The 21171-nt window shown below is 57.3% G+C and overlaps 1 protein-coding gene across 15 annotated transcripts in view; it reads left to right on the top strand.

The window, feature by feature from the left end:
* The window catches only part of ARHGEF10L (Rho guanine nucleotide exchange factor 10 like), a 175491-nt gene that overhangs the window by 113831 nt on the left and 40489 nt on the right, over positions 1–21171 (top strand). For all 15 annotated transcript variants that reach the window (XM_082402678.1, XM_082402683.1, XM_082402680.1 and 12 more), the window contains 5 exons: positions 1437–1558; positions 7399–7485; positions 8663–8889; positions 10543–10697; positions 17555–17703. In XM_082402678.1, the coding sequence (XP_082258804.1) occupies positions 1437–1558; positions 7399–7485; positions 8663–8889; positions 10543–10697; positions 17555–17703 (740 nt within the window). The remainder of the gene's footprint in view (positions 1–1436; positions 1559–7398; positions 7486–8662; positions 8890–10542; positions 10698–17554; positions 17704–21171) is intronic.

Genomic DNA, 21171 nt, shown 5'->3' with positions numbered 1-21171 from the left:
GGCGGTTTACTCACTTGCTCACTCATTCATTCTTTCAATCCATGTTCGCTGAGCACTTACTATGTGCGGGCAGCGTGCTGGGTGCCAGAGAGATAGTGGTGGACAAGACAGCCCAGATCCCTGCTGCTTTGAACTTACATTCTAGAGACTTATGGAGACAGACCGTAAGCAAGGAAACAGAAAACATGATTTTTGATTGTGAAAGCTGTATGGGAAATAAGACAGGGTGTTTAGTGTGGTTTCTGAGAGAAGGGGGCCATTGTAGCCAGCGTGGTCAGGGAGGACTTCTTGGAGGTGGTGGCGTGTGAGGGAGCCCAGACCCATGTGAAGGAGACGCCACAGAGAATGTGGTTGAGCAGATGCTCTTGAGCGCAACAGTCTCCAGGTGAGGATCCAGGGTCCAGGCTTGGGCCTGAGCATGTGCACTTCCTTTTTTTTTTTTAATCTATAAATTTATTATTTTTGGCTGCATTGGGTCTGTTGCTGTGCACAGGCTTTCTCTAATTGCGGCGAGTGGGGGCTACTCTTCGTTGCGGTGCGCGGGCTTCTCATTGCGGTGGCTTCTCTTGTTGCAGAACATGGGCTCTAGGCATGCGGGTTTCAGTTGTTGTGGCTCGTGGGCTCTGGAGCGCAGGCTCAGTAGTTGTGGTGCACAGGCTTAGTAGCTCCACGGCATGTGGGATCTTCCCGGATCAGGGCTCCAACCCGTGTCCCCTGCATTGGCAGGCAGATTCTTAACCACTGCGCCACCAGGAAAGCCCAGCATGTGCACTTCTAACAGGCTGCCAGGGGCTTTGATGCCAGCTGGACTGGGGGACCTGGAGGCAGGTGACCTCCTAGGTTTCAGGGTAGGTCTTAAAGGGAGCAGGAGAGAGAGTCTTCCTCTTGACCATCGTCATCACAGGTATAAAAGTGTCATGGCTGCGCTGTCACAATCCAAAAACCTCTTGTCCGCCTACTTGTTTTTGGCCGCCTCCCACCTCTAGAAGGTAAGGTCAAGGCAGCAGGGGCCTGGACTGTGCCCAGTGTCTTAACGCTTTTTGAAATCCTGTCCCATGTGCTGTTTCACTGGATCCTCGCAGCAACTGCAGGATGAAGGCATTTTCATCGTCCCTGTTTCATAGCTGAAGAAATCGAGGCTCAGAGAGTTGGGCGGATTTGCACAAGGTTGCTCAGAGAGAAGGTGGGCAAGCTGGGACTGAAGCCTTAGGTTTCCCGACTCCCAGCCTGGGACCCATGGCTGTGACCGTGGAGTGAGGCTGGATTTCATCTCACTGGGCAGGCGTGGGGCTGGGGGAGCGGCTGGCTGGGTCGGTGGGGCATGCGGGCCAGGCCTCTGGGGCCCACGGTGGCTTACTGGGCTTTCAGGGCCCCTCACAGTCCGCTTGGTCCTCGGTCTCTGACCAGCTCCTCCCACCTCCTTCCTCTTGCCGCAGGGGAGGAGAACCAGCCGGGCTGGCTGTGTCCGGACGAGGACAAGAAGAGCAAAGCCCCATTCTGGTGCCCAATCCTGGCCTGCTGCATCCCTGCCTTCTCTTCCCGGGGCCTCAGCCTGCAGGTGAGTGGCACGCATCTTGCTGAGCCCACCACGAAGGTGGCTCCTGGGACAACCAGAGTTTGCGGGTGGTGCCCACAGCAGGGGAGGCCTGGCTTCCAGCTTCAGCTTCTAGACCTCTTGCTGACGGAGTTGATCGAGGCTTTTTGTTATTCTCAGAGTCAGCTTTTCTCCCCCAAATGAGGGGGCAGATGCCCTCTGTGGGTCACTGAACAGAAAATTCCATCATTTTGAGCTAACAAAAAGCAATGATCTCATCAGTTGATGGCGTGACGCCAGCTCAGAAGATAGACTGTAATAGGCCCACCTGGCCGTGCCAGACTTTGTGGGTTTCACCCTTTATGATGCTGCCGTGGGGCAGCCGGCTTTGGCTCCACAGCCATCATGCCCCTTGGTGCTTTGCTGTCACTGTCTTGTTTTAATATTTATAAGAACCCCATGAATAGATGTTTCTAGATCTGTTTCACAGGTAAGGAAGCTATGGCTCAGACAGGTGATGTGATTTTTCTAAAAAAAACACCGCCGGTAAGGATGAGTTGTAGGAATTGGAACCTTGCTGCCTTCAGCGCCCCAGGTTGTAACGACAAGGATGTTCACTTCCAATGTCATCTGTCCCCGATGTCCCAGCTGAGCTCACCCCTCCATCTGGATTAGTTACTGCCCATCCCTCTCCCAAGGAGATGAGGTCATCTGAGCTCCAGGGAGGGGACCTAGGCCCAGGTGAATCCCCAAGAGACAAACCGGGCTCTAAACAGCTAAAATACCCTTGAGATGCCAATTCATTCATTCATCTGTTCTGCATATAATTTTTGAGGACCTACTGTGTGCCAGCCTCTGTGCCGGACACTGGGAATATGGTGGTGACCAAAACATACAAGGTTCCTGCCTACATGTGGCTTTCAATCTAGAGGAGAGACGGGTAATACCACCCCCACTCCCCCGCCCCGGCAAACAAAAGCAAATAGAAAAGAGTGCTGTGTGTTATAAAGAAAATAAATCCGATATAATAGATACAGAGATGGAGCCACGTAGTTAGGGGGTCAGAGAGGGCCTCTCAGAGGAGGTGGCATTTAAAGTGAGCCCCGCATGGCAAGGAGGATCCAAGCCTTTGAGGGCCCAGGGGGAGAATATTTCAAATATTGACAAGACAAGACAGACTGACACAGAAGCCCATGATAGGAGCAGTTGGGGCAGCTGGCATGGCTGTAGCTCCGTGAGCTGGGAGGGGAGCCCAGTGGTGGGTGAGCTGGGCCACGCCGGACTCATAGGCTGGGTCAGGTTTGGCTTTCATTCTTGGCAATGAAAAGCCAAGCATGGCTCCAAGCAGGGGACTGGCACGATCTGGTTTACACTTTGGAAGGATCATCTGATCCTTCTGGCTTTTGCGTGAGAGTGAACCGTGGACACGGAGGGAGCAGGACTGGAGACCAAGAGACCGGAGCAGAGCTTGGCGCTGGGGTCCTGCTGAGATGGGGTGGGACTTGGTGCAGGTGGAGGCCGGGGAGGAGGCCTGGGGGGGAGGCCAGGGTAGACTAGCACGAGAAGAGTGAGGCACTCATGGTCAAAATAAGTGATATTTTCACACAATACTTAAAAAAAAATCAGACCGGCAAACTGTGGCCTTGGTTTGCCTGCTTTTTTTGGTAAATAAAGAGCCAGAATTAGGGTGAGGCAGGGTCAGGTCCTGTCTTTATTTAAACTCTTAGTAATTGTTCACTATGGATTTTTTTTTTTGCATTTTTATTGTAAACAAATTGTGTTAAAATATTTTCTTGATTGTGTTAAAATATATCTCTGAGTGTTTGGGCCCCCCTGAAGATGTGCCCCTGGGATGAGTGCCCCGCTCTCCTCACCCTGGTCCCGGCCCTGCTGGGGAAACACTGGGGCAGCGCTCTGGGGTAGGAGTGGCTGAACTGGTGAGAGGTTAGACGGGGGCTGAGGGTGAAGGAGAGGATGGATGAGCTGAGTATTTGGCTTGTGCTCCCGAAAGCTGGTGTCAGCGGGGTGGGCTGCTGTTTCCTGTTCCACAGCCTGATTTAGGGGTTCAGTGAGAGAGACTGGGTCAGGTTCCCAGCACTGAGCTTGACTGGTAGCTGGTGCTCAGTAGACAGTGGCCATAATAAAAACAACAACAATAACAGCAACAGCGATATGACTTAAGTTCCTTTAGTCTTGACAACTTGGGGTCAGGCCCTTCCCAGAGGCATCTGTGCCAGGCTCTGTCCTGGGCATTTCCCAGCGATGAACTCTGATCCCCGCAGCTGCCCTCAGAGGAGGGGCCGCTAGCCCTTGCGGCTGAGAGAAGGAATTCAGGAGTGATAACTTGCCTGCTGGGCAGGGAGGGTTTTCTTGACCCCTGCCCTATCCTGCTCCTTCCCGCCTCTCCCTGGGGCTTGGCTGGCATGTGCCCCAGCACGATCCCCCCACCAAACATTCCCGGCCTTTGTAGGGCTTCAGTCCTTATTTATTGATAACGGGAGGCTCTTACCTTCTGGGGGTTGCCTGTGGGCCTCGGGGTGGGGACAGTTCAGGTCCCCCCCTGCCTGCGGCTCTCCTGGCCCTAGCGCATCCCGTGGAGAAGGACTTCTGCGGTGGGGAAGGGATTGTCCCGTCTCCCCCCGGGGCCTTGGGCCTCTGGGGAATACAGGACGCGGGCCCGTGCCCTGATGGGCCACATGGGGTGGTGGGGTCACAGACAGGCCGCTGCCTCCGGGGCCTCCCTGAAAGAAACGCCCACCTGAGCGGGCAGCCATCTGCCTCCTCTCCCTGGGGGGGACTTGGGCCTGACCTCATGTGAATCTCGTGGGGCTAGGGCCGTGTGGGCTGGAAGCATTCTCAGCCTCCTCCCGGCCCCCTACCCCACCTCTCCTGAGGAGCACCGCCCCCCGCCCCGACCCTGAGTGATCCAAGGGAGCTGCAAGGGAATCCCCGCGAGGGACGGGCCCGTGGAGCTCCCGAGGGACTTATCAGAGCCTGCATGTCCCCGTTTGCTGGGCCCCAAGACACCGTGCCCTCTGCTTGCACCTGCCTCCCACCCCGGACCGGACACATGTGCCCATCGGCTCCGTGCTGGCAGCAGGTGGATTAGGGCCTTGTCTAATTACCGCGAACAGATGTGAGCATGTGGGCCCCTGCCTACGCCTCGCCCCAGGCCCAGTCCCGGGGGCCCAGGACGCGGGCTCTGCGGCTGGCCTAACGAGAGCTGCAGCCGAGCCTGTTCTCCCGGAAAGGCTTGTTATCCCAGCCCCTCTCCCAGTGTAGACAAGCTCAGACCTCTTGTACTGCCAGCCAGATGGGGGTGTGTGTTGGGTTTTTTCCCTCAAGGGAACAGGGATGCTGGGGCTGAAGGAAAGAGCATCTCTCCTCTCAGTGCTGAGGATGGCCGGTCCCCATGCTGGGCTGCACCATGGCCTTCAGACTCATCAGGGAATTGCTTGGGGGAGGGAAAGAGCACCCACGGGAGCCACCCTGCCCTGGGTTTGAATCCCAGCTCTGCATGTCGCAGCTGTGTGACATCAGGAATGCTACTTCGGCTCTTGATGTCACAGCTGTGTCTTCAGTGCATAAACTGGGGTGACCGTGGTGCCTCCCTGATTGGGTTATAGTGAGGGTTAAATGATATGATTCTTGTCAAATGCTTATTGTCTGCTGTGTGCCGTGCCTTCGGAGTTCAAGAATTGGAAGCGAATATTTGAGGACATTTTGGTCCCCAGGAAGGAAAAGTCACTGGTGTCTGTTTTGGGGGGTTTCTGATAGCCTGACTGTCAGGTGTTGGGAGGTTCTTCTCGAACCTGGGCTCCATCCAAGGTGTAAGCCTCTCCCTGGCGGGCAAGGGGGGTGGAAAGGGGCGGGCTCAGTGCAAACCCATTCTCCCTTGGGCTGAGGTCCAGTTAGAGGCCTGGCTGGGGACAGGGCCTTGGGGAGGGGGTGGGGTACTGCCCACTCTGGGGAGCTTTAACACGCAAGTGTCTTGGGGGCCTGGGGGCTGCAGCCCAGAGCTGCAGAGGGTCTTGTCGGCAGGCTTGCCTAGGCCTCAGTACACTAGCTAAGTGGGCTCTGTCCTGGCTGTCACCCTCCATCCGCCAGAATTGCTGTTCGTGGGTCCCTGTCTCCTAACTGTGTGTCACAGTGGCTCATGTGGAATAGCCCCTCCCCCATAGTGTTGTTCTGCCGACAGAGTGTTACTGCTTATTGAGTGCTCACACATCCCACAGGAAGTCCTCGTAAGCAGTGGCCGCTGCCGGGCTTCACGTCTACCATCTCTAGTCCCCAAGGCCATCCTGACAAGATGTCAGGGTCCCCATGACCATGAAGAACGGGTTTGTGGGGTCACCCAGCTGGTAGCAGCCGAGCTGGGACTGGAGCCCGCTGGCTGCATCCAAAGCTGGCCTCCTTTCTACAGCCTGTGCTCTCCTCTGCTCTTTATGGGGCACCTTGATTTTGGGGAGTCGGCTTCCTGGCATGGACAGGACTTCTGGGTCCAGGGCCTTGCCCATCTGAGGAGCCGTTTGAGTTTTTGCCATCATCTTGGACCCAGGCTCTGTTGACTGGGCTGACATCCGGCCCGCTGGAGTTGCCATGGAAACGTCTGAGCCAGGGCTGCGGTTGCCCCCTCCCCGTCTGACAGGACAGGAGCAGCAGCCTGGCAGAAAGGGCCAGGCACCCAGCAGGATGTGGCCCCCCAAGAAGCAAAGGGATGGGGAACAGGGGCCTGAGGGTGCCCGGGAGGCCTGGCATAAGTTGTACCCCAGAGTGCCAAGGTCTCCAGCCTGGCAGTCTGGCCTCTGGGTAGAGTTCAACCAGAAGGAGCCCTGGGCTGGGATTCGAAACTGAATTCCAGCCCCGACTCTGCCATTAACTTGCTGTGTGACCTTGAACCAGTCACATCCCCCCACCCACCAAACTTCAAGTTTGCCAACTCCTAAATGAGGGGGCTGGATGCGGTGACCTCTTTGGGTCCCCTCACCCATAGCCATTAGAGACTTTATTAGAATATTCCAGCAGGGCTGGGATTGGCCGGGCCTTCAGGACCAGCAGAGGGCAGCACCTGCCTGTCAAAAGGTCCAGTGGTGCTGCGTTTCTCCTGGGGGCACCTTGGAGCTCTCCCCACTCAGCCTCCTTCTCCTTCAGTCTGGCTGGAGCTCCCAGCAAGGCCCATGAAAGGGCCAGGCCATCTCCTCACATTGCTGTCCTGGCCAATGTGGACAGGGAGAGACAGACGGGCAGATCTAGCTCAGGAAACAGGCCCCAGAGAGCCACCAGGCATGGGGTTTGGGGCAGCAGATGCACAAGGAACAAGCAGCTGGTGGTTCTCAGTGACAACCCATTACAGACGGAGCCCCCAGCCCGCGGACCCAGCCCTCTGGTCCTGGAGGGTTCATCTGCAGAGGGGCTCTGTTGACCTGAGGATCCCCCTCCATCGTGCTTCCCTAGGGGATGCACTTACCGTCCCCGTGGCCTCGGGCAATTGCGTGTCTTCCGTGGACCTCATTTTCCCCATTTGTAAAATATGGGGGGTGGGCATTAGTGGTTTTCAACAAATCTTATCTGCAAGTTGCCTGGTTTGAAAATCCCTCTGCTGGCCCAGAGTTTCATTCAGGCCCCTTTTAGCCAGAAGGTTCTAGGAGAGCGATGGTCAAGTGCGAGTGCATAGGAGCTGCCTGGAGAGGAACCTGCCCCTTTTCTGGCTCCACTCTCAGGGGCCTCACTCGGGGCCTGAAGGGGACCCAGGAATCTGCAGGTTTAATAGCCCCTCGGGTGGTTCAGACCAAGGTCTTGCTGTCAAATGTCAGCATCTCAGTCACCTCGACATTTAACCCTGTGTGTGCCGTCTGTCTCTGCAGCTTGGGGCCCTGGTCCACAGCCCTGTCAGCTGTCCCCTGGTGGGCTTCTCGGCTGTCAGCACCTCCCTTCCACAGGGCTACCTCTGGGTGAGTAACCCCCAGGCCCAGCCAGGGATTCTGGCTTCAGGGCATGAGCAGGGAGGGTGGCACCCGGGGTGGGTGCTGGAGAAAGCTGCCTGCCTGTGGCCCCCATCTTCTGCACCTTCAACCAGCAAGGTCTTCCTGGGAACTTCTGTGCCAGGCTCTGTGCTCAGAGTTGGCAGGTGTGACCTCACCAGGGACAATAGAAAACCAAGGGACAAATAAGCTCACTTATTTGTGAGCTTGCAAATGGCCTTGGTGCCATGACGGAAATGAACAGGAAGCTGTGTGGAGTATCTGGATGGCAGGGTCTTCTTTCCGGGAGTCAGGAGGCAGGGCTGCCTATCTCTTATGGAGATCCCAGCCCACCTTTCTGCCCCTGGGGTTCCTGGCAGAGCCTCCCTTGATTCAAATAGGTGTTCCCCACCCCCCATGCTCCTGGTGGTGCAGATTATGGCCTCCCATAGATTCCCTGAGGTTCCAGCCTCACCACCCCTCTGGTCATCCTCTAACTCCTCTTGCTTATTCCTGTCTCCAGGTACTTAGGCAGGGAAACTCTGGCTTACCCTTCAGAGTTCAGCCCAAATGTCCCTTCTGAGGGTGATTTGTTCTTCACTGTTTCCTCAGTGTCTAGCACATGATGTATCCATCCATCCATCCATCCATCCATTATCCTTCCATCCATCCATCCATCCATCCTTATAATCTTCTGTCCATCCATTCATCCATCCTTCCATCCATCCATCCATCCATCCATCCATCCATCCATCCATCCATCCATTCAACAAGTATATAATGAGTGCCTGCCATGTGCTAGACACAGAGGTAAAACAGTGAACAGGACAGAGAATGACATTTTAAAGAGCAGAGTGTATGCTCACTATTTGTTGGTTGAAATTCACCCTGGAGATAAGGAAATAGAAAGCTGACCGGGTATCTAGTCCACCTTAGTTCTTTACCTGATTTCCTTTGGGTCCTGAATCTAACTTGTTGCCCTGGCAGCTGGGACCGAGCGACCTTCAGTGACAGCAGGATATGTGTGGGCAGGAGGGGGGACGTTTCTCTTGATACCTAACCCCAGTGGCAAGTAGAAGTTCGGGACGGGTCCCTGGGAGGCAGGGGCTGAGCTCTGCCTCTGCTCTCATGGTTCTCACGTGATGGCCTCTCTGGGTCTCTGCCCCAGGTCGGGGGCGGGCAGGAGGGTGCAGGGGGCCAGGTCGAGATCTTCTCCCTGAACCGGCCCGCGCCCCGCACGGTCAAGTCCTTCCCGCTGGTGGCCCCTGTGCTCTGCATGGAGTACATTCCGGAGCCGGAGGAGGGGGAGAGCAGAGACGGAGACAGGAAGTGCTCGGCTGCTGACGCCTCGGCTGGAGTGCACCCCACCGTCTGCCTCGGGCTCCAGGATGGCAGGTTAGGGGCCTGGGGAGGAGGGGCTGGGAACAGCCTGGGGCAGGGCTGGGCAGGTGCATCGGGGGCTGTCCGTCTAGCTTTGGCTTGTCACCCACCAACATTCTCCATCCCTGGTTGAGAGCAGAATGGGGGAACCAGGGATGCCCAGTGTCAGGAGCTGCTCGCACTTTAACCAAGACCCTTCAGCGGCTGCTTTGTGCAAGCTGGCTCCCTTCCGGGTAGTGTGGTACCGAGGGCAGCTGCTGACTTCAGTGTCACAGAGCTGGGTTTGGACCTGCTGTTTCCTCATGCCATTTAACCGCTCTGAGCCTCAGTTTCTTGTCTGTAAAGTGGGCGTTAGCATGCTTCCATGCAGGGCTGCTGTGAGAGTCCACTAGGACATGGGACATGTGAAGCCTTCAGGTCCCTTCTCTGTCATTGACAGCATCCACCCACCTGTGGCCTCAGTTAGCTTTGCAGGGCAGATGGGCGTCCTGGGTGTGCCCGGGTTATGAGACCTGCTGGCAGAGGGGGCTCCTCCAGTAAGACCCTCCCGGAGCTGGCGAGTCAGCAACACTTCATTGCAGCAAGGGGCACTCCCGCCAGAGTTTAGCCTGCTGGAGGGTCCAGCCGTGTGGATGGGGGATGAACATTCATCCCACTTAAATGGAAGGTGAAGATGGTGATGAACAAGACCCTGAGATGGGCTACACCCCCATGTCCTCCTCATAGCTCCAAGCTTTTCACGCCTGTCCTAGAGTCGGGGGAAGTGGGGAGAGAGGATGTTTCCTGAGCACCCACTCTGTGCTGCTCCCCAGGCCAGGGTCTGTGAGCCTCACAGCAGCCCCACTATGAAGTGTTTCCCACACAAGCAGCTGGGGGAGGAGCTAAAAGCTAACATACGTAGAACCAACTCGGAGACACTAAAGGCTCTGTGATGTCCTGGTCTGGGTCCACGGAACCCAGGGGTCTGGTGAACACTCTTTGCTTTTAATGAGATCAAATTCAAACAACATAAAATTCACCACTTTAACCATTTTAAATCGTATAATTCAGTGGCTTCCAGTACATTCATGATGGGCAACCATCACCACTACATAGTTCTAGAACATTCTCACCACCCCCAAAAGAAACCCTGTATCACCCCCCATTCCCTGCCCCAATCCCTGGGAGCCAGTAGTCCACTTCCCATTGCTCTGTATTTGTCTCTTCTGCACATTTCAGGCAAACGGAGTCGCACAGTGTGTGGCCTTTTGTGCCTGGCTTCTCTCACTCCCCATAACATTTTCAAGGTTCACCCACGTAGCACATGTCGGTGCTTCATTCCTTTTTATGGCCGTGAGGTAGGCATCACGGCCCCGTTTTTTGGCGAGGACTGAGGCTCAGCGGTCCAGGTCAGTCAGCTGGACGGGGCACGTCTGGATTCACCCTCGGGTCTGTGTGACCCTGAAAACTGTTCTCTTAGCCCCTCTATTGTGCTGTATCCAGAGCCCCCTGTTTTCCACGGGCACCATCCTCTAAAGGCCACCCATGGAGAAGTCCGAGCATCGGCCTGTTCACACAGCAGGGAGGCTGGCTGAGCTTGGTTGGGGGGGCTCGGAGCCTCTCACCAGGAGGGCACGTGGGGTGTTGGCACCTGGGGGGCTAAGTGAGTTACTCGACCTCTCCCCACAGCATCCTGGTTTACAGCAGCGTGGACACGGGCACCCAGTGCCTGGCGACCTGCAGGAGCCCAGGCCTGCAGCCCGTGCTCTGCCTGCGACACAGCCCCTTCCACCTGTTTGCCGGCCTGCAGGATGGGACCCTCGTCGCGTACCCCGGGACCAGTGGTAAGGATGGGCAGCTGGGGGCGATGGGGGCAGCCCTGGGCCCTGACGGAGAGCCACATCCTGTACCAGAGCGTCTGTGGGAGGCAGGCCAAGGAGGCAGCTCAGAAAAAAATCGGGGAATCGAAGTGCTGGGGAGATTGGCGATCCCTGATCCCCACAGGAACGGGGTGCTCGCTACCATACAGGCAGCTCAGCCCATTGGCGGGAAACTCTGCTGGATAAGAGCGGGGTCTCTGAGCTCAGCTAGATCTGGCTTCATGTCCACGCTCTGCCCTGATGACAGCTGTGTCCCTGGGTGAGCAGCTTCTCCTCTGTGCCTCAGTCTCCTCATCTGTAAAATGGGAATAATGGTAACACCCACAGCTCATGGGTACCTGTGGGGTAAAAGATTCAGTGAAGGCAAAGCATAGGACCTGGCACAGCGAGTGCCCAGTGGGGTGAGGCATTTCAATCTCCATTATTTTATTAAGTCATCGATGGCACAGATAATAACGTCTGGAGGGCAAGGCTGACAGCGTTTGAGCTGCCGTATGCCAGGATGGGGTGAAGTGCTTATGCAGGCGCATTATCTTAATTCTCGCCACGACCCTTGAGAACTGCCTCCCCTTTACGGATGCTGATGCTGAGACTCGGGGAGGGACACGAGGGCTGTGGTCCCCTGTCCCCTTGTGACTCGTTCAGCTCCCAGTCCGATGACGAGGGCTGGGCAGAGCAGAGAGCTGCCCCCAGCACCCCCAGAGATGGCTGATGTGCCGAAGCCTCAGCCTCCCTCCCCCTCCCATGCGCCTCTAATTGCTGCGTCATCACAGCCTGTTGCAGGGCTATAAACGGATATTTGTACTGAGCTTATTTTTTTTTTTTTGCCACTTGGCACTGTGTTGGTATTTTAAATTAGCTTTCAATAAGGCATTTATAGTTTTTAATTAAAGGGGGTAGAGGGAGGGGGAAAAAATCCCTCTCACCGTCAGACAGACTGTGCGTTCAATATGGGCTCAGATCTTCGGAGATTTAGATCAGGGGTTCTCAGGGGACTTTTACCCTCTGGCTCCCACGGGAGACTGGGAGCCCTGCCCTGCCCCTGCTGGCTTCTCAGCCGCCAGTTTGGCTGCCTCCAGCCCTTTCCGTCTTGGTTCCTGACTCATCAGTTTGGGCGTCCGGGTTGGGAGGAGGTGAGGAGGTGTATCGGTTTGCTGGGGCTGCCATGAGAAAGTACAACAAACTGAGTGGTTTATACAGTGTAATTTATTGTCTCACATTCTGGAGGCTGGAAGTTCAAGATCAAGGTATCGGCAGGGCCGTGCTCCCTCGGAATGAGCTGGGGAAAGATCTGTTCCAGGCCTCTCTCCCAGCTTTGGGTAGTTCCTTGGCTTGTGGCACCATAACCCCCATCTTCATGTGGTGTTCTCTTTGGGTGAGCCTGTGTCCAAATAGCCCTTTGGAGTAAGAACCCCAGTCATATTGGATTAGGGGCCCACCCTCCTCCAATATGACCTCATCTTAACCAAGTACATCTGCAACAACCCTGTTGCCAAACAAGGTCACGTTCTGAGGTACTAGGGGTTAAGACTTCAATGACTGAATTTTGGGGGACACAATTCAACCCATAGGGGGATGGGGTCTAACCATTGGCTTTCAGCCTGGGATTGGAGCCTGGTGGTTTATCAGAACCAAAAGAGCCATTGGGGACCATCAGATGCCACACCCTCATCTTCTGGGTGGGAAGAGACTCCCTAGAGCCCCACAGGTGAGCCAAGACCTGAACCTAAGTATCCTCCCTCCAGGGCTGGCTGCCTGCTGTCTTGCCTGGAGGTTGAGATGCTCCACTAGCTGTCCTAGCTGTCCCACATTGCAAACATTTGTCCCCCTAATATTTACTGAGCACCTACTATGCACCATGGATATGGTGGCCAGCAAACCAGATGTGAGCCCACCCTCACAGTTTATAGAGGGAGACAAGTTAAATTTATAGATGAGTCAAATGAACAGGCAGGAAGCTTACAATTACACAACGTGCTGAGGGTCCTAAGGGGAGGAAGAGGGTGTCGGGTGAGATCCTGACCCCCTGTGCATGGGGTGGGCTGGTTGGCGAAGGCCTCTCTGAGGAGTGAGACCCTGAAGGTGAGGCCTGAAGAAGGAGAAGCGGCCGGGCCAGTGAAGAGTTGGGGGAACAGCGTTCTTGCCGAGGGAAGTGCATGTGCAGAGACCTGGAAGCAGGAGAGCGGTTGGTCTGCTGGGGAGGCTGTCTTGCTGGACAGTAGCCGGGGTGGGAAGCGGCACCAGGCAGGGTCCGGGAGTCGATGGACTGGACCCTGTGGGCCTTGGGTTTGTCTCGGTCGATGGGAAGTGGAGGGAGGTGTTGGGAGTGGCCGAGCACTGTGGCTGGTGGATGGAGTGGACGTAGGCAGGCTGTCTGGGAGGCTGCCACAGCCAGCCGGGTGGGGGAGTCTGGGTCACTCTGTCCATGGGAGCCCACCCTCTGGCCTTTGGTTTGGCTTTGGCCAGGGAGGCCTCTGGGAGAGACCTTGGCCTGGTGCCTCCCCTTCCTGTGGTGTCCTCCAGAGATGGCCAGGGCAGGAAGGGGGGCTCTCAGGACCACACGCCTTTCATCTGGGCTGCATGTGGCTGGGTCTGGAATCATCAGCCTGGCCCATGACCCAGCCGTGGGGCCTCGGATACCCCTCAGATACCCCCACTCCATCCAAGCCCTGAAGCTGGAGCTGGGAGCTGCTCCCGGGCCAGCCTCCCTGGCCTTGGGCCCGCAGAACCCACCTCTGGTGCCCCATGGGGATTGTGAATAATCCACACCCTTATTCTGGGCGCGGAGCAGATACTGGTGAGATATCTGTCAGTGTTCATATGACAGGTTTGCCGTCGTGCCTGGGTTTGGCTAAGACCAAGACCAGATAAAGCTGGCATCCCTGACCCAGCTTTGGCTCATTGGAGAAGGGCAGGACCAAAAATATTGGGTTAAACAGGCAGAAACCAACCTGGGGACCTGCTGAGTCCTGGAGGTCCTGTGGAACCAGCAGCTGTGAGGTGACTGAGGATTCTAAGGTCACCAGGCCACTTGGAGTCCTGGGCTGTCGGAGCTGGGGGGGCCTTGGAGTCCAAGCTCCAGGTGACAGATGGAGAATCCGACTCCATGGCAGTGTGGCCGTGGCAGTCATTCTGCTGCCCCCAGGAGCCTCCACTTATCAGCATTCATTGCCTCATTCATTCATTCACTCGCTCAGCAAATACACGTTCAGTGCCCACGAGGTGGCGGGCACTGCGCTGGGACATGAGCCAGGCGACCCCTGCCCCTGCCCATCCTGTGCTTGGGCGGAGCTGCCTGGACCCCCTCTGTCCGCCCCACCCCGGCTCCGAGCAGAGACAGGAGCGTGACCAGGCCTGGGTCGGGGTGTGGGAATGTCCCTGGTTAGATGCTGGGGACGTGGGCCAGGGTCACCCCCCGGAGGAACTGGATGATGGAATGGGTGAGTGATGGTCTGGGGCGTGGTCAGGCTGTCAGGATTGGGTCCCTGCTGTGAGAGAGCGGGCCTGTTGCTGCTCCTCTTGGAGCCTCAGTTTCCTCACCTGTAAAATGGGTATGAATTCAGCCCCACCGCAGCGGGTGGTTGTGAAGGCCAGGTGCAGTCAGTCACACAAGTGCCCAGAACGGAGCCTGGGCACAGAGACTCATGCCTGTTACCTTTCCACCATCATCATTGTTACTGTTGTTATTACTTCCGGGGTACCGGCTGCCCTTTGGGCCCCCCTCGATCTCAACGACTTGCACTCTGTGTCCTAACTTCTGGCTCCAGCTCGATCTGGACCCCCCAAGGACACCGGCTGGGCTTTGTCCCCTGCAGCCTAGGGGAGGAGGGACTCCCGCCTCTTGAAGGTGCTTTTTGCTGAGACAGGGGCTTCATCTCCGTTCATCTGGCGTGAGAGCTGATGCCGGGCCCAGCTCTCACGAATGGGCTGTCATGCAGGGGGCGGGTGTGAATTTGTAGGTGCGCGTGTGTGTTCTGGAGCATGTGTACCTAGAGCCACTGGTGGGCAGGGAGCAGGTGGAGGGATGGATCCCCCAGCAGGCTTGGGGTGGGTAGGGGTCCAGCCCTGCCCAGAGCTCACAGTGAGTACGTTTAAAGTCTTAGACTTGTGGCCTGTGGAGGCTGGGAAGAACCTTAGAGGTCAGAGTTCTGTCCCCTTGGGGTACAGATTGGAAAACTGAGTCCCAGCAAGGAGAAACCTCTTGTTCAGGGTCCTACCATGGGCCTTCGAATCAGGGACTCCTGTCCTGTATCCTTTTTGATATAATGATATCGGTATTATTAAATTTCATCAGTTAATCATTCTGTCCTGGAGTCAGGACTCTCAGGAGACACCCAGCAGGTGGAGGAGTGGTCAGTGCACATGTGACCCTCAAGGGTATCAGACCCTACCCCCTACCCCAGGCAGCCGTGCTATTCCAGGAAGGTACAGAGTAGAGGGTGCACGGGCTCTGGTGGTCATCACTGCCCACGGGGCAGAGCTCGCATTTCCGTTTTTGGGGTGTGGTTCCAGTATCCCAGCTGCTTCCTTCCTGGCAGGGGTCTCAGCCCCCACCTTAGCCTTAGTGGCGGGAGCTCCAGCTTCTGGCCGCAAACACTACTCACCTCTGGCCGCTGGAGGGCGCGCAAAGCCTTGTATTTTTGTGCCTCTGGTGTCCTGATGGGGGTCAGCGTCCCTTGTGGAGGCCTGGCTGCGTCATGGTCACTCTCCCCAGAGATCTTTGGAAACCCTTGGAACCTGAGAGGGCAGCAGGGACTGGGGAAGGAGGCCAGGACCAGAGTTAGCCGAGTTCCAACCCTGCTTGGCCCACCCTCCTTGCGTGGTTCTGTGCAAGCTCTGGCTCCCTGGGTGTCTGCCGTCGCATCAGTCAGTGCCCTTCCGCGGGCTCTCGTGTTGTGTCAAAAGACAGCCAACAGCCAGAGCTAATGAGCAGCGGGTCCCGTCGAGCGGTGTGATTCGGACTGGTTCTCTAAACTCTGGGTCTCAGTTTTCTCAGTTGTAAAACAGGGATAAGAATAGAATCTTCCACATAGGCTGGTGGGAGGTAATGAAATAATTCATGAAAAGAGTGCCTGGCGTGCCCACGTGTAACAGAATGTGGCAACAGCTGTCAACGCTCCTCACTGGGTGCCCACCCTGTGCTAAACATTCTACACATTTAATTTGATCCCTGCAACATCCGGCGAGGTGTAGGCACGGTTATCATGCCCACTTTACAGGTGAGGAAACTAAGGTTCAGAGAAATGATGTTACTGTCACCCATCCAAGTTAATGCAGAGGTTGAGAGGCCGCAGCTTCCCACATGCTCCTATTCATGGGCTGGAAAGAACTGGATGTGTGTTGGTTGGGCGGGGGCTGGGAGGTGTATTTTCCAACTCTTAGCTGAGCTGGGAGTCTGCCAAGTTTAAGTAGGGCTGAAGGGGAGAGGAGAACCCGCTTGACAGGAAGGGGAAGGGAGGGTGCTGGTGGGGGAATCTGGTGTGTCTTCCATGGGCTCCTCCTGCCACACCCCTCCAGCTCTGCAGACAGCTGTGCTCCATCGCGCCACCCAGCAGCTGGCTCAGAGGGAGGGCCTGTGCGGGGGCTGCTTTGCACCCCTTCCAGGGACGCTGTGGAGGGGGATGGGAGTGGCCGGGCACTGACAAGCCAGCGGCAGGCTCTGTCCTGCCTCCCACTGCTGACGGTATCTCAGAGGTGCGCCCCACTTCCTGTTCAACCCTCCTGTCCCATCTGGCACCCTGGCAGACAGGACAGCCTCTGGGGTTCTGTGGGCATCGGGTGTAGCTTCAGAGAAAAACCAGTCTCAGTGGACACTGCTCTCATGCCAGGGAAGATCCTTGGCATGTTCTTGGGTGAGCCGAGCATCCCTGAGGGTGGTGGGAGAGAGCCTCGTTCAGTGCTTGGCCAGGTCCCTTCATCTGCCTGTCTTCAGGGATGGTGGGCTGGGGACTGATGGCCTCTCGGGACTTCCTCCTTCCATACCTGGGGTGGTGGCATCTCTGGAGGAGTAAGGTCATCAGAGATCTTGGTAGAGGTGACAGAGTGCCTTGGAGCAGGCGAGAAGATGTGTGAGAAGGCAAGACTCATTTTCAATAAGTTACAGTGTCAGGAAAGTCCTCAGAGAGAGTCTTATTCACAGCACCCTCCCCATTTTACAGATGGGAAGACTGAGGCGTTGAGAAGTAGAGAGGTGCACTCAAGGTCCTTAGTTAGCTGCTAGCAGAACCAGGGCCAGGACATTCCCCACCATGTGCCACCTTCTTGGCAGGGCTCTGTGGATGCTGCCTCTTCGAGGAAGCCTCCCTGGATTTCTCCTGTGCAGAGTTGGTTCCTTCCATCTTAACAGCTCTCAAGGCCCTCTGTGCACACCTGGCCACTTGGGCTAGGCACTTCGTATGGTAACTGCTGTTTAGCCCTTTGTTTTCTCCATCCAGCAGGGATTTTCTTGAGGGCAGGGTCTGTGTCTGATTTATTTCTGTCTTCACAGCACCCAGTACGGGGCCTGGCATGGAGTAGGTGCTTACTAGGTGTGTGTGGAATGAATGCACAGAAGAGAGGGAAAGGGAGAGAGGAAGGGAGGGAGGGAGAAGTGGGGAGTACAGCCCCCAGAGCGGGTGGAACATAAACTGAGGCAGATGGGAACAGCCGCCATGCCACTGGGGAGGGGGAGGGGCAGAGAAAGGGGCCAAAAGCTGTCACGGAGCCAGGCTTGGCCCACCGCTGTGGCCCGTGCTTCCCGAGGGTTGAGGAGCCCTGGGTCTCTGACCCGTTTGCCATCCCCCACCCCCTGCTTCTGACCTGCTTCCTTCCTGTCCCTCCAGGAGGCGTCCCCTGGGACCTGGAGAGCCCGCCCGTGTGCCTGACTGTGGGACCTGGGCCCGTCCGCACCCTGCTGAGCCTGGAGGACGCCGTGTGGGCCAGCTGTGGGCCCCGCGTCACTGTCCTGGATGCCACCAGCTTGCAGACTCAGGTACCGGCCCTGCCTTGTGGTTCGTGGGTCCAGGCCCTTGGGGGGTCATCTCCGGGCACACCCTCGCACACCTTCTCGCATTCTACCTGGCACCGCTCTCGGCTCCCAGCCGCGTCTCAGAGATCATCAGAGTTGGCTGGGCAGCAAGAGGGGGCCAGGATCCCTGTGGGGCCCTGCCCTCTGCCCCGCCACGCACCCTCGGGGCTGCTGTGAGGGGAGGGATCCCCAGCCCACTGGGCAGTGACCCAGCTCCTCCGTTGTGTTTACTGCTCCCTGTGGAGGTGGAGCTGGGGTCCCTGCGCTCCCACTGGTACCCAGGACCCAGCTGTGCTGAGGGGATGGCCAGCGTGGACGCAGCCGTCCTGGGCGCTGGGCTCTTTAGACAGTGTGGACGTGGAGCCTGCTGGGTCCTGCCTTGTCCCGTCACCAGCACTGCTGGATCCTCAGCCCTGGGATGAGGGCCTGGCCCAGGGGCTTCTTCCCATCCCCGCGTGGCTCCCTGAATGGTATTTTGGTGATGTTTGCCGTTATTTGATTTGTTTGGATTATCAACTTGAAATGAGTGGCCACCAGGCCCAGAGGGGAGCTGTGGGTGTGGGCTTGGGGTTGGAACAGACAGGCCCCCGCGTGCCTCCAGGTCTTCTCTCGCCCGCTCTGTCCTCTCTTGTACAGCCATACATCAGCTACTCAACAGCCAGGCGACTGTAAGATCCCAGGGGATTGGGGCCGGGTCCCGGATGACACTGTCCTGGTTTGGCAGATGGAGAAACTGAGGCCCAGGGAGCTATGGGTGAGCTCTGAGACCTGGGATTGAACCTCAGGGTCCTGGCGCTAACTTTCCCATCTTTGTTGAAGCATGAGGTGCAGCGTTCAGAGCTGTGCACGCCTGGCTCTGCCTTCCGGTTCCCCCACTCACCTGCTGGGGCCTTGGGGGGCCCCGTCTGTGAACACAGGTTTTCCCATCTGTAAAAGGGGAACAAGCATCCTTTCCCTGCGGTCCTTTCGCCGCTGAGTGAGATAACACTTGGTCAGTGCCAGTGCCAGGAGATATTTGATTAGCGGTTCTTCTGGGTGCTGGAAAGGGAGGTGGGGTGAGAGGCAGCGCCGTGGGCAGAATCAGAGGATTTGGGTTTCGAACTATAATCACCCTTTGAGGAGAAGAGGGCTGGGGGCTAAAGGTGACGCCGGGGCTGCCACCCTGGAGGGGCTGCTTGAACAGGACGAGGACCTTCGACCTCACTGGTGGGGCTGGGCCTGGCCAGAGGGGGTGGGCTCTGGGAGGGGCCGGGGCGGCGCCAGCAGGAAGGGCACTGCTGCCTCCCCCACTCCAGCTTCTGGATTTCTTGGTGCTCTTTCCCCAGGCAGAGCTGGAGTAGGGGCGGGGAGCCCTGAGCAGCTGCGGCCACAGACTCCCTTCCCAGCCCCTGGTTCTCTTTTGGGGGCTTCCCTGCTGCCCCGGACCCTGCCCTGTCACTTCCCTCAGGGGCCTCTCACCTTCTCGGCCTTCTGCGAGGAAGGTGAGCAGGGGGAGGTGGATCCCCAGGGCTTCTGAGGTCCCCAACTGACCTGGGTCTCAAGACATTTGTCAGGAAAAAGGATGACGTCCCCCTGAAGCCCCTGCCCAAGCATCCCTGCATTGTCCCCATGCCAGGCCCAGTGCCCTCCCAGCTTTCTCGGCTGGCAGCCTGCGCAAGCTCTGACTCAGCCAGTAGCAGAGCCCTGGGGCCCAGCTTAGGGCAGTGGTGAGAGGCAACAGGGCCCAGCCCTACCCTTGGAGGGCCTCCAGTCTGATGGGGGAGACCCAGCCCTGTCCCTGGGGATCTCCAGTCTGATGGGGGAGACCCAGCCCTGCCCTTAGGGGGCCTCCAGTCTGATGGGGAGACACAGCTCTGCCCTTGGGGACCTCTAGTCTGATTGGGGAGATCCAACCTGTCCTTGGGTGGCCTCCAGTCTGATGGGGGAGACCCAGCCCTACTTTTGGGGACCTCCATTCTGATGGGGGAGATTCAGCCCTGCCCTTCGGGGGGCCTCCTGTCTGATAGGGGAGACACAGCTCTGCCCTGGGGGCCTCTAGTTTGATAGGGGAGACACAGCCTGCCCTCTGTTCCCCATATGGGAAACGTGAGCCCAGAAACATGAAGAAGCCAAAAGCGGAGTGCAGACGAGATGGGAAGGGGCAGGCTTTCAGAGCTCCCTGTTGGCCAGCAGACATTCTCAGTGCTGCCAGCAGGGGAAATGGGACAGGAGAGGGAGAAGGCAGCCGAGGAAAGTGGGAGGCAGGATGTGAGCTAAGAGTTGTTTTCAAGGAAGAATCTTCTAAGGAAGGATCCAGAGGCTGTAGGACCCTGAAACCACAGGCCTGTGGGAGCAAAGTGGCTGCTGGTTGTTGGGGCAGGCGGTGTGGGCAGCAGGGCCTGAGGAGCTGGTGAAAGCTGGGCCCCCAGGTGGCCTTTCCCAGGGCTACGAAACTTTCCGGAGGGGGAGGAATTGGGAGGCATCATCAAAGACAGAGGCCCTGTCCCTGTCCTGGCCATGCCCACCTCGGGTCTGCTGGGCACCCCACTCCCTTGGAGGCGACTGATTTGCCGTCAGCCTGCTTCAGATTGGGGAGATCCTTGCCCCGCCAGGCTGTGCACCCTTGGACAAGGCACTGGGCCTTCCTGGGCCTCAGTCACTTCATCTGTAAAATGGGATGACAGCAGTACTGTGTAGAGTTACAAGAGGACTCAATGGGAGGGTTTATATAAAGGGCTGTTTCACACAGTGCCTGGCACATACTAAGTGTTGGATGAGCATCAGTTATTGTGGTAATTGTTTGCCTAACTTAAGTCCTTATTGCCGTATACGTGGTTTGTTTGGAAAATCAAGCTGCTCCTTTAGAGTCGGAGGTGTTGGCGGGTGTGGGGTGTGTGTCCGCTTTGCAGGTCTGCCGTCCCCTCGCTTCGCTGGCTGGAAGGCTTCCTTTTGCTGACAGCTGTTCTAGGAGCTTGAGACAGACGGACGAAGGGAAGGATGGGGCCCAGGCCAGGCCCTCACCCGATTTCGACCCTCACCAGCTGCTGTGCAGTCCCACCCAGGCCCTGCAGCTCAACTCCAGCCCCACTGTCCCTCAGGCCAATCGGCCACGAGGCTCCAGCCTGAGGCTGTGATGATTTAAGATTAGTTCTGGACCAGCTGCCCTTAAGAAGGGGATCAATATGACCTTTGCCCTGCTCTGCATACCTGGAGGGCGTCGGGAGGGCACTGGGTGGAGGCAGCCGGGATGGAGGAAGGGGTGGTGGAGGAGGCTCTGCAGCAGGGCGGGAGGAAGCCCAGGCACCCCCCACCCCCACCGCCCACCATCCGCAGCCGGGGAAATTGAAAAGTTTGTGCGTGGCGCGATGCGGGCGGCTCGCCTTCAGTACACACAATCCTTTGCACAGTAACGAGGCGATCGCCATGCATATTTAATAAAACCTCGCTTTGCTG

This window comes from Balaenoptera borealis (genome assembly GCF_965194805.1).
Source record: "Balaenoptera borealis genome assembly, chromosome: 1".
NCBI lineage: Eukaryota > Metazoa > Chordata > Mammalia > Artiodactyla > Balaenopteridae > Balaenoptera > Balaenoptera borealis.
This window is presented reverse-complemented; position numbering and strand designations above follow the sequence as displayed.